The sequence below is a fragment of the Oryzias latipes genome, chromosome 3 (assembly GCF_053564925.1).
Source record: "Oryzias latipes strain Hd-rR chromosome 3, Olatipes_Hd-rR_3.1".
NCBI lineage: Eukaryota > Metazoa > Chordata > Actinopteri > Beloniformes > Adrianichthyidae > Oryzias > Oryzias latipes.
In genome coordinates, this window is record NC_136239.1 from 35124442 (window position 1) to 35137519 (window position 13078).

Sequence of the window (13078 nt, forward strand, 5' to 3'; positions counted from 1 at the left end):
GCCTTCATTTTGGGGTGAATTAAGCGGAATTTCACCCATAAATGCTACAAAAAAACCAACTCACACAATGAGGCTTTCATAGCTGGTGACAAAATAGAACAGAAATACACAAACAAGCATAAAAAAGCCTGAAACTCTCAGAAACGACAGTGCTGTCGTGCATAAGATGTATTTATGGATGGCAACTGAGTGCCAGTGAGGAAATTCCACTCATAGTAGGAAACATCTGGCTGAGCTTTATCTGTCATATCTCCGTTCCCATCTAAAGATGTGAGCAAATTGTTACATAGCTCCCCTCACTGTACAAATTAAGTGGGGTTTGGCTTCCCAGGGGCCCGGACTAAACATGCAGCTGGAATCAGATACAGAGATTGAAATAGTAGATGAGTAGACCGATGAAGGGGCATTTAAGTGTTATTATCGAAATGCAGCCAGAAAAAAATAAAAAAAAACATTTGAAGAAAAATGTTTTTAGGTAAAAATAGAGATGTTTGTTTTTGTTCTGTTGACAGTTTTTTTTTTTATAGATGGACTGGAAAAACACACAAATGCAGCGTGGTGCAGTCACCTCACACCGCCTCTGCTGCTCCCTGCAGACTGAGAGGAAAGCTTCCAGTTGCATGACAAGTGGTGAAGGAAATGAGATAACCTGTTTCAGTCTAATGCCTTTCTCTTACTGACACGATTCTTCAATTGTTTGCGCTGCTCTTCCTGATTGTCCTGGCAAACAATTGTACTGTGTGAGCAGTGACCGCACGGCATGGGGAGGAGCCATCAGGTGAGAAGTCTGTCTAACAGTCAGAGAAATGAAACGGCATTGAAATTTTAGGTATAATTACATCCGACTGACTGAGGGTTGGCTTTATAAACAGTAAGGAAACTAATCTCCTTGACAAAAACCCTTCAGCAGAAGCTTATGATGACTGAGAGGGAAAAAAAAACAAAAGAAAAAAAACCTGAAACAGTCAAATGTGACAAAAGACAAAACCTGGTGTTATCTTTTTCCAGACACACTGTCTTTAGTGATGGATTCAAGCCCTAACAGGCTCCCCATGACGACTATTATCCCTCCAGCTATTTAGGCCTTTCAGTTCTGACCCCGACTGTTTCAAACTGTCGTAATGATCCCACTGCTGTTTCTCACGAGATGACTCTGGCTTCCACTGTTTTGACCTTAAGCATTTTTTTGTTTCTTTTTTTTTACCAATTTAAGGAAAAATATGGGACCACATACATAAAGTTACATGCAGGTTACAGACAAAAAGTTAAAATGCTTTACTTTTATAAGAATATTAACACACAAAAAAAGGAAATTTTCTCTGGCTGCTGCTGGTCTTCTGTCTCATTTTCTGATAAAACTCCAGCTCTACCACTCATCTCAGTTTATACACATCCATTTCAGAACACATCTAATAAAATATCGTATTTAGAGAGGGGTTCATTATTATTTTTTAAAATTGTTATTACATTTTTATTACAGAGTCAAGTTCCAAATATCAACAAAATATCATCAAATTATATTAAAGTACAACACAACTCACAAACTTAAAACCTTAAGGGCTTAAGGAGATGTCCATATTGGGATTCTTGTTGTTTAAAATATTCATGTTGGTGAACTCACTTGGTTTTATAGTTTACAACAATTTATAAACATAAAAACAAAGACCTTAACATTTACAAAACTGAATGAATCAGTAATATAGTCTGTGACTTAGCATCACCTGCTGGTGGAAAGTAAATAAATTGTGCTCTTGTTTTTTTCTGAACTGATTTATGACATTTATTGAAGATTGGTTGTAGAATAAGAAATGATTAAGTATTATTTTTGATGTATTTTGACCAATTAACCTCTTCAGGCCTGGTATGCACATGTGTGAACCTTTGGGCATGGATATCAAAATTTAGGATATATGTTATCACAGCAGTTAATTAAGTTTACTGCCAAAGAGAAATACATATCATGAAATATTTATATTGAAATCCTTCAAATCCACATTTCCTTGAAAATAAACAAAACAAACTAAAAGTGAGAGAATTAAATGCAGCATTTACCCTCTTTATTTTGCCTTATTTGTTTATTAATTATTGCAATGCAAAAAAAAAAGAGTCTGAGTGAATAAATTCACTTCAGAAAAGAAATGTATAAGGTTTTATTAGATCCTCCCTCTGCAGGTTCCATCCAGATGCTGATCCACTGCTGCTGCCCTCTGGTGGACAAACATGCTCCTCGTTTTTTGTTCTTTGTTTTGACCCCCTTCACAGTCACTGCTTTACTTGACAGTCAAATGCATTTAACAGGAAATACTTCTCTGTGTTGAGTGAAGGTTGTGAAAGCAATTCCATTCCAACATTTTCTAAACCTAAAACACATTTGTCATCCTTGGTTTTATCTATAAAACAACTTTGTTATTTTTACCCATCATGCACTGTGTGAGGGAAAACAGCTCCATCTATGTTTTTGAAATCGCAGGATGTTGACATCCTCTCCACCATCAACATTAGACTAAAGGAGCTGTCTTTGATCCAAGCAACGTTCTGGTCGAGATGCTTTGAAATATTTGGAACTTGTTCTGCCTAACATAACACGCAGTTTGTTTTATTATGTATACTTGAGTAGAATTTTAAGTATAGAAAGTATACTATAGACCATGTATGTATAGTGTGGGAAGTATACTAACTGAATACTTCTTCAGCTTTAATTGGAACATTTTAAGTTTACAATAAAGTAAACTTCCCTTAAACTTAAATGTAAGTGCACTACAAATTTACAGGCAATATTCTTGAAACTTACTTATTAAATATTATCTAGATGTTTTCGTTGTTCCAATTTAGTCTGAAGGAGTATTCAGTTAGTATATTTCCTGCACTACAAGTACATTGGATATATATACTCACTATACTTGAACTTAAGTATACTTGCTGTAATAAAATAAGCTTCAATAGTACTACTTTTAGCTAAGGGTAGAGTTGATAAAAGATTAAACCTCTGAAAAAAAATTGAACATTTTGAGGAGAAAAGTCACCAGGAAAAGAAAAATGCAATTTTCCCTTTCTTTAAAAACTGCAGTGGACTTTACTTTGTCAGAGGTAAATTCATGATGCAGTCGGAACATTTTGCAGTAATCGACTAAATGCTTACATCTGAAGTACAGCTGCTGAACGTAAAATAGGAACCACAAACCAACAATTGACAAAAAAGTTTGACTTCAACTGTTTCTGTAGAAAGTAAAAAAAAATTTTTTAAATTACAAACACATTTTTTTAAAATAAATAGCCCGTGGTTTATTAAATTTTGGAGAAAGGTCATCAGCATTTTCATATTTGCTTCCAATGTCTGCTTTAGGTTCCTTTTTCATGGCGTTGTACATCGACATGTGCTGTCTGGATGAGTTGTCTTCAGGGCAAGTCCTCCTGCAGATCCACATGACAGTATTATACCAGCATTAAAATGTTTTCCTTTTTTTATTCTTACCTTTAAAAGAAACCCTGCAGATTTTCAGCAGGAAGTGAGAACAAACGTTTGGCAAAGCTGCCATTCCAACTATATTAGGACTCCCATTTATAAATTGGGCGTCACAACTTGTTTAATGATGCAGCTTGCGTTTCTTTTTTTTTTTTTTAGTAACATATCAGCCACAAGCAGCCTGTTCCTTATGTCAAATGTATTTTCTTTATAGAAAATGAAGGTTGTCTGCTATATTTGACTGTACAACACCTAACAATACAGAGTTCATGAATCTCATGAATGATTTTCTGAGCTGTCCTCAGAGAATAGCTGCACAGCTCAGACTTCAGAGCCGGACGCTGCAGGCAGGTGCAGATCTCTGCTCCCGTTTTAACCCACCGACACAACAGGGTTTCCACGGCTCAACCCAAGAGCGGGAAGCGATGCAGATGATAACCTTTGAAGTGGTTCAGTTCTGAGGTTCAGACACAAAGACTGGTGCTGCTCGCTTTTCACTGAAGTCCTTCACGCACGCTGCTCACTGACATCCAAGGCAGATGAAAGGTCTCCAAAAAAACGCTTGCAGTGGTTGAGAGATTTCTTCATGTCTCCCTGTTTCATTGTTGTATGTACCGTTATAAGAGTTCAAACAAGCCGCGATGTCCTGCTCGTCTCAGATTAGAGGAATTATCGATATATTGGATCTCCATCATGGACAGCCTGAAGGTCAAGTGTTGAGTGTCAGATCTTCTCCAGAACCCCACTCTTCAAGGTACACTTCCCCGCTGGACTGAGGACTGTCCAGGGAGAGGCCTCGCCGCTCGCCAAACACCTTCTCCTGCAGCTCGATGATGTCATTGCGTATGTCGGCCATCATGAGCAGAAGGAAGTCGAAGGAGCCGGGTGGTCCCTGGAGACAAGCGAGGACCGAGGAGATGGCCTGAGCGCTAACCCAAAGTATTACTTACATTTATTAATACTCTAATAAACAAGTAGCCTCACAAAGTAGCTTTGTTTTCACCTTTGAGGATGTTTTAAAGAAATGTGACACTTACAGGTGGACCTCTGAGACCTGGAGCTCCTCTGTCTCCCTGTAGAAGAAACACAGCAAAAGTTCATCTCTACCTGCTCCCTACAGGTCATGGCACCTTAATTATTGTATGATAGTGTTTTAATATATCTATATCAATAAAAAACAAAACTGTATTTAAAAGTGAAAGCAATCACACAACAAAACACAAACACTTTACAACCTTCAGTCCGTCTCTTCCTGGTGCTCCAGGCGGTCCCTGGAAGAAAAAAGATGCACATTTTCCTCTTTGGAAACATTTCTCCTTAAAAATTACAATTGTCTAATCTGTGCAAGAATCCACTTTTAAAGTAAAAGAAAGGAACGTTCACTCGGAGACCTTCCTTAAATTACAGTTCAGATTATTTATTGTATCAAATGAACTCAATTTAAACTAAATTGAAGCTTCTGCTTTGGATTCCTGCATTTCTTGTATTATTTGGGCAGCATTTGTAAAGTGGCTCCTTTTTGTTAGTTTGTCAAAAAAGTTCAGTTTCATGTTACTTTATAGAAAATTATACCTCCACTCACTTAAAAACTGCATTGTACAGTTACTCTTGATTCGTTCATCATTTGAATTTAAGCCTGGAAAACCCAAGAACATTTTTCCTCTCTGGGCTTTTAGAGTTAGTTTGACTCTTTGTTTGGTTTGTTACAGCAGCCCCAAAACATGACAAATAAAGGAATGAAAATGGAAAATGTAGAAATGGAAAAAAACAACTCAATTTACAATTTAAAAAAACTGCAGCCAAATTTGACACTCTGTTTTCTCCAGAGTTAAAGAAAAAACTGACGTATCTTCTAAGAAATAAGTCAATAAAAAGACAAATTTGACTGAGGCTCATAAACCCAATATTTGCCGCACAGCATTAATGCGACCACAAACCAGAATAAAACACTTAGTTGCAATAGAAAAGTTGGACTTTAGTGAAAATTTCATGAGAAACAAACAGGAAAACACATTTACTACAATTTACCCATGTCAAAAGTTCAAAAAGGAGAACCATGATAATTTAACAATCCTTGCTTCTGCAAAGAGTACATCTTTATATCTTCTTCCACTTTCGGCTTCTCCCATCAGGGGTCGCCATAGCGAACGAGTCGCATGGTAAATTTGGCAATGTTTTACGCCGGATGCCCTTCCTGACGCAACCTTCTCAAACCGGGCTTGGAACCGGCACAGAGGTAGAGAAGGGAAAGAGTACATCTTTATATAGTAAGAGCAAATTCCTGTTTACGCTTTAAAACCCCTGAGACAAAAGGGACATAGACTAAAAAATGATCAGTTCATTTCAAAACTGTCCACAGCTATTAAAAAAAACCCTGATAACATCAGTCAAATGTCTCAGTGATTTATCATGATAAATGTTTTGTAAAAAAAAACTTTAGCTAAGAACAATTTAGATTGTCTTCATGCTTAGGAAACAACATTATTTGCCATTGGCATCAATGACTGCCGCTGAATTTCAACTGAAAAACTTGCACTCCGACCCATTTGCTGTTAAATTACCAAAGGGGTTCTTTTCTTTGTACGTCTAATTTGTCTTCTCTTATGAATACATTTTGACATAAGATTTATACATACAGGCCTCTGGAGTTGTTCTCAGCAAGAGTCTCATTTCTTCAGAAATTTTCAACAACGTTCTGTCAAATAAGATCTTCTAGCCAGAAGAGGCTTTAATTTCTTTTCCCATTTGCAATGACCGTCTAGGGTAAAGCTTCAGAATTTAAGTGCAGAGAGAAGACACTATTTGTATTTACTTATTCTGACAGCAACTACAGCAACTATTTGTGAAAAAATATAATTTTATTCTGCAAGTTCACAATTTGTTTACACTTTTCTTTATGTCATTTTAAGGTTTTAAATTGAAGGTTTTCACTTTGGAAAAGATCGTAGTTGTGATGTAGAATTTACGCTGAGCGGGCCTCTAGCTTCCTGCTCTGCTCCACCCTGATGCATTCACTTGTAGACAAATAAATCCATACATCCTGGTTTTCCTTGTTTGAGCTGACACCTTCCTCAAAACTGTACAACTGGAAAGTTCCGATATTGCTTGGAATTTTTGTTGTACCGGTAATGTTACAACCTCCATTCTGCAGAAAACAACAGGTTTTTAAATTTGGACTAAAACGGCACAATCACAATTAAAAGACAACTGGGTATTGTCTTTTAAAAAAAAGATCAGAGTGGGTCTGTAATGTGAGTCTGGCTTTTTGTCCATCAACATTTTGAAACTCTTTGTTGTTGTTTTCCTTACCACTGGCCCCCTGCGACCCCTCTTTATATGTCTCAGGTCAGGCTCTGGTCCCATTGGCCCCATGTCTCCCCTTGGACCTCTAGGGCCAGGGGGACCCCTTTCCCCAGTTGCTCCTTTGTTTCCAGGCCCCCCAGGGTGCCCTGTTAAAAAATAAATAAACATATGTAAATAAATCATCGGGTAGGCCAGAAAAAAATACACATTTTAGAATCAGTGTGATTGGAATAGAACAAGCAAAGATCTATTTGAATTTGGTCCTCGTCCCAACATTACCTGGCACCCCAGGAGCTCCTGGGGGCCCAGGAAGACATGGGCTATCTGGACTTTTTCCTGCACGTCCCAGGGAGGGTTTATCACTGCTGTTGGCCAGACCAGGAACCTGAAGATCAAAAAAGAACAAAAAGATTCAGTGGAAAACATCCAAAACAAAATTCCTTTTTCTAAAAGTTTGTTTCGCCTGAAACAGAGATGTTACCTGGTTTGCTGACGGCGCGTTTCCCAGCCGCAGTTTTATCTGAAGTAGACTGTTTTTCATGTTCATGAAGTCCTGGCAGGTCAGTGAGCACGTGCCAGCACTCATCAAGGTGTCTGACTTCCCAGAGGAGCTCACTGCACAGGAAAACACAAGCAACGCTTTTTCTTGTGTTACTTATCCAAGGATTCAAACAACATGGACTGCTGCTGCATCTTCAAATCAAAGCACGCAAAGTAAACAAACATGAAGCTGCATCTCAAGCTTATAGGTCTGCAAAATTAAAGTAAAATACACTTTGTCCTAAAGGTAAAATGTGGTTTACTGATCATGCAGGTCTAAAGGAACCCTGCATTTGAGAAGAGCAGCAGTGCAGTGACATAGAGACTCACAGTTGTGAACGGGGATGCAGGAGCGTTGGTCGGATGCAAGGATGTAACCACTGCGGCAGCGGCACAAAAAGGTACCCATGGTGTTCAGGCATTCATGGTCGCACACATCACCACCGGAGGCTTCACACTCATCGATGTCTGCTTTGTGACATCAACAGAACAGGAAGCACAAAAACTGCGTGTCATCGTTTTCAAAAATATCCTAATTGTAAATGATTCTAAATGTGAATGGTTTGGTTTAAGACATATAGGACTTTGATGAAAGCAGTTTGGGACTTCCCATGCTAGCTGCAGACAGTTTTCAGATGAGAGGGAGACTGACCGAGGCAGTAAGGAGATTTATGATTGCGGTGTCGCTCCCGGTCAAAGCGATATCCGGGGTAACATGTGCAGACGACCCGTCCAAAGTTATCCGTGCACTGCTGCTCACAGGGGGAGGCGGCACAAACATCCACGCCTTTGGGAAAAGACAAACAGGTTTCTCATCATTTGATTCCAAAGGATCAGCTCTTTGCAGATGATGGTGTATTTACAACCTTTCACAATTTTACCATGAAGTTTGTGACTTCATCAAGATGAGGCAATCATTATTAATAGTTTTAATTCTTGTACTTACTTGTATTGACATGGAAAAACTGTTTTTTTTTAGATAAAAATTAAAATATTTAGCTAAGAATGGAAGAATTGATTAAATATTTTATATGATTTTTATTTCATATATTTTGTTCTTTTGATGTAAATCTAGACATAAATTTAGTCTCAATTTTTTTGAAAAAGTTGAAATGCTTTTCTTTTGAACTGTTACTGGCCCAACTTGCAGTGACACAAATGGGTTTTCTCCTGACTACCAGCAGTTTGTCATCAGTAGAGGATATTTCTGTACCTGAAAATCTCCCAACCACTACCTACTAAACTCCTTTTGGTGTCTACAGAGGATATTTGGGGCTCTGAGAATAGTAGTTTTTTGGTGGATTTGAAGAAAAATTTTGACTGGACAGTTTTTTTCTCAGCTGTCCAAGTTTTAGTTGGTTAGGAGAAGCTATTGAGAAATTATTCATTTATGGATGCAAAAATCCCTTCAATTGACTGCATTGCTCCTTAATATGAGAAAGGTTGTTGTCAAAAGTTGATTTTTTTTTTAAAGCTGAGTCATATTCTTCTATCTTCTGTGCTCACTCCAGTCCCAGTTAGTTGACCTTTGATTTGGTTCATAAAATACTTGTTCTGTTTTTTTCTATAATAATCTAAAACGCATTTTAAGTTTTAGCAAGTACTTTTTCTGTTGACGTTTCAATAATTAACTGTTTTATGATTTCAATCAAATTGTTATGACTCTATTAAAAGCAACATTTTTCAGTTTACACTTCAAAACAGTCAATGACTACAACTCCAAGATATTTTTTTATAGGTTATTTGTTTCCAGTTGTGCTGCAGCTACAGATTTTTCTGTGCCTGGTCAAAGTCGTGTGATGTTTGGTCCAAAATATTTATGTGCTGCAGTCAATAAACACAGAAACACAAGAACAAACTATTAAATAAAAGCTCTGAAGAGTGAAACTACAACTCAACATGAAGTCCAACCTTTTTTTGTTGTTCAAAACAGAACATTTTTCTATTTAATGGGCTTTCATCATACTCTTAAACCAAGCTGCATTATTTGTGTCACACAATGCAAAGGAGGCTTCTTTCCAGGAATTGCAACTTCAGCACTGTCAATATTAAATGTGAGAAAGGTTAAGAATCTGTTTTGTTGTCAGACGATTCACTCTTGCCTTTATGTGACCAGGATTTAAAAAGATTTAAAATATAACATTTATAGTAGACATGAATCTAACTGATGAATAATTCTGAAATCTCTGTTGCTTTTGCTTTTAAAAAGTGCTGCATTTAATGGTATGCGGCACCCATCACAGGACATTTGAGGTTGGGTGAGCAGTGCCCTCTAGTGGCTGACCCAAATACTACAAAAGTACAAAAATCTTTTGTAAAAATCCAGAGATGAATTATTTAGTAAGTTAGTTGACAATAAATTATATCATTTTATTTTTGTTTCAAAAAAATGTTTAAACTTGACTCTTTAAAATTGTTTTATTTCAAAATGACAAAAATAGAAGAAAGCAGCCCCTCTGTTCTAACATTAAGAAATGTGTGAGCAAAAAGTACAGAAAGGAACATATAAATATAAAGAAACACAAAAAAAGTGTTTGTTTTACCTACTTTCAGGTATGCACTGTCCCATCACAAACCTGAACCCGTCACAGCACTTTCTCCTGCATGACAAAAAAAAAAAAGATACGTCAGACATTTGTGTTTCAGATTTCATCTTAATATCATTGAAATAATGGCAATTCTTATTTGTAGAATATGAAACGATGGGCATAATGTATCCTTCAAGTTTGTTGAAAATAGGTATATTGGTACATTTAATGATTGGAATTGAGGCCTGAATGGCCTGGGAGTTGTAGTACAGTAGAAGCAAGGACTGAAGAAGGAAAGGTTTGGTTATTTCAGGCTTTGTTTACCATCTTAAAACTTTAAAAAAATGTCAAGACTCTCAGTTGCCAAAATTAGTTAAGAGATAAATAATTTGATCCAATTCAATGCACTTTTATTCCTATAGCCCAATATTAAATTGCAGTTGTCTCAACGGGCTTCACTAATTGTGCAATCAGTTATGAAATACAAAGGACTTAACTAAGCTAAATCCCTTCCCTCTCTAAGGGCAAAGAAATCAAATACAGACAGCTCAGTAAAAATGTTTCAGATAATATTTAAAATGATCCCGAACTTCTACTCAAAAGAACTGTGCAGACTGCAGCCCAAACGACTGTCCGTGTTTGGAATCTGTGGAGGGAAGTGAGGACAGCAACGACAGTCTGCTGACACCAGAGCTCACAGAGGAATGTGTGCAGCTGGACGGGCTGACCCAAACCAGCAGAGAAGCAGCAGCGGGTTATCATCCACACCTATTTGTAATCCCAGATTGAAGCAGATGGGTGCTCATCCCACAGCATCTGTGAACTGAATTTTATGTTTATGCAAATAAACAGAAATTTGTGTCCAACACATCTGCTGATGATCATTCCAGCTGCGTGAAAGTTCCAGCCTGTTTGCCCATTTTCAGGTCGAGAGCTATTACTGTGTCAGCTTTCGGTAAACTCTCATGTGTGCCCTGACTGGGACTTTTACCAAATATACAACAGACAATTCAAATATTTCTGCCTCTTTTGTGGTCTCACTTTTAGTAAAACAGCAGTTTCTCGTTGATTATTGGACAGCAGGTTTCTCTAGAAATTGATTTAGCATGCTTGGATGTGACAGAGGTCCAACAATCCCACAACAATCCACCACATGTTCCTGGCACTGCACTTAGAAAAACAGAGAGGCTCACAGACTGGCCACAACAGAAACGTGGACAGGAAAACAAGAAAAACGCTCGACTCCGGTTCTAAAAAAAAAAACGGCACGGCATCACCATTGGGGATGCTGTTTTTTTTTTTTTCACTGCCCCCTCAAGACTGCAAGTTACTTTTATTCTCCTCCAACCTCCATGCAGTGTAACCTTAAATCACTGCGAGACCCCCCCCCCCCCATCCTTCTCCTTCTTGTGAATGAAAAATAACCTATAAAACACGGAGGCCAGCCTAAACTGATGAGATCCAGATGAGAGCGGCTTTAATCTGCTGCCTGTAGCAGGGGGTGCTGAGTGGGACAGAGGAAGGCGGGCATGGAGGTGAGAAGGAGAAAAGGAGAACGAACACTAAGATTAGAATTGTCACTTATTCAGTCAATCCATCCATCAATCAGTCAATCCCCCTTTTTCAGGTTGTACTGATCTGTTGCAGATGCTGCTGTGAGGAAAACAACTTCTCCGTTTCTTCTTTTTTTTTTTATTTCTACAAGAAAAGCAAAATCTTTATTAACTTAAAGGTTAAAGTTAATGTTCTTCTGATGAGATATCTGCTTTTATTTCAACACTGACAATTAGGATAGAAATCTCATCCACCCTTTTGAATAATACACATATAAAATTATTAAAATAGAAGGAAGAAGTGCTGAAAAGAAAGTCTTAGGTGAGAAAAAAATGGATGAAAGCATGAGCTATTAGGATAATGTACATATTTCTAACTTTATTTCTATTGTGTGTTTTTCAGTCATTAGTATTTACATGGAACAACAAAAAAATATAAAAATAATCAAATACATAGAAATGAGTTAATAATTAGTAATTATTTACTATATTTATTAAATGCATGAAAGCTGTTTGGCAAAAACACTCAGTCCAGTAAGTGACAGTAATGCACTGTCCCTTTCTTGTACCTGACAACCCCAATTAACACACTCACGGTTACAAATCACTCGCCCTCCAGGACACGACGAGTCATTCTCCGCTACCTTTGCAAGAGTGACAACATGCTTTTGTCCTTCACCATCATAAAAGTTGCTAATGACCGCTTGGTTGATTCTCATCCAAAAAAGTGACTTGACAGTTGAAGAATATTCAATCTGAGCTCTTCATTAAGAAGTGCAAATGCAATTATTTGGAGAGCTCCCATGAGGCTTTGCAACAGAAAAACCAACAACAAATTCAGAAAAAGTATACCCTGATAGGAAACACTTTTGTGCTTGTTTCTGCTGCACCTGGAAACTCATTTTACCACTCACACAAAACACACACAAACAAACACTTCCACACAGACACACTCCAGCTGTGGCGGCTGGTTGTAACAGCAGGAGCTGCTCCGCTGCAGTGAAGGCTAATTGAAGTCACTCCTCTGCAGCGGCGGGCAGCGTGACGGGCTAAGCAGCTCGGCCTGCAGAGCTCCTAATGGAAAGGACGGGGCTACAAGAAGGCCCGACTTAAGTGTGTTTGTTTTGGACTGTGAGAGTGTTTTGGTCAGAAAGCCAAGCGGCCTGGTCAACATGACACAAACCCCCTAAACAGCACAGAAGAAAATAAAAGTTTCTCCTTTTTCGCTTTGCGTAATAATTTTACAGCTTATAGTTTCATTTTATTGGCTAAAAAACATGTTACGCTGGCACCATTAGTGGAGCACGAAAGCTGTATGATAATTGAAAATAATAACCTGTTCTCAAACACGTCGGCAAATTGAAAAATTGGAATTGTGTCTCTCAAATAAGCATGATTTTTAAATGTGTGAGTCTGTGTGAGGCCTTGGACGCCAGTGGGTTCATTCTATTAATGTCTGTCAGGATTTATTAGTCAGGCGGTGAGCAACGTTGGCGCCCACCCTCTCTGTCCTTTCAGGGCTTCACGTCAGTGACTCAGCAGTGAGTCTGTGGTTTGATTACATCCTGAACAAAAACTGAGCCTCATATTTCGCTGTCCATTCCAAACTTTTTATGATTTACTGGCCCTTTTCTTGTGCTGTGTGTGAAGATGATGGCCTTCTGATGCCCTCTGTTTCTGAAACCCACCTG

The 13078-nt window shown here is 38.1% G+C and overlaps 1 protein-coding gene across 1 annotated transcript in view; it reads right to left on the reverse strand.

The window, feature by feature from the left end:
- Nucleotides 1-1447: 1447 nt before the first annotated feature.
- LOC101160641 (collagen and calcium-binding EGF domain-containing protein 1) overlaps nucleotides 1448-13078 on the reverse strand; it is a 30744-nt gene continuing 19113 nt past the window's right edge. The window contains exons 3-11 of the mRNA XM_004067508.5: nucleotides 9854-9906; nucleotides 7959-8093; nucleotides 7637-7774; nucleotides 7248-7381; nucleotides 7046-7151; nucleotides 6773-6912; nucleotides 4699-4734; nucleotides 4501-4536; nucleotides 1448-4355 (exon numbers count right to left, since the gene is read on the reverse strand). Of these exons, the coding sequence (XP_004067556.1) occupies nucleotides 4173-4355; nucleotides 4501-4536; nucleotides 4699-4734; nucleotides 6773-6912; nucleotides 7046-7151; nucleotides 7248-7381; nucleotides 7637-7774; nucleotides 7959-8093; nucleotides 9854-9906 (961 nt within the window). The 3' untranslated portion in view covers nucleotides 1448-4172. The remainder of the gene's footprint in view (nucleotides 4356-4500; nucleotides 4537-4698; nucleotides 4735-6772; nucleotides 6913-7045; nucleotides 7152-7247; nucleotides 7382-7636; nucleotides 7775-7958; nucleotides 8094-9853; nucleotides 9907-13078) is intronic.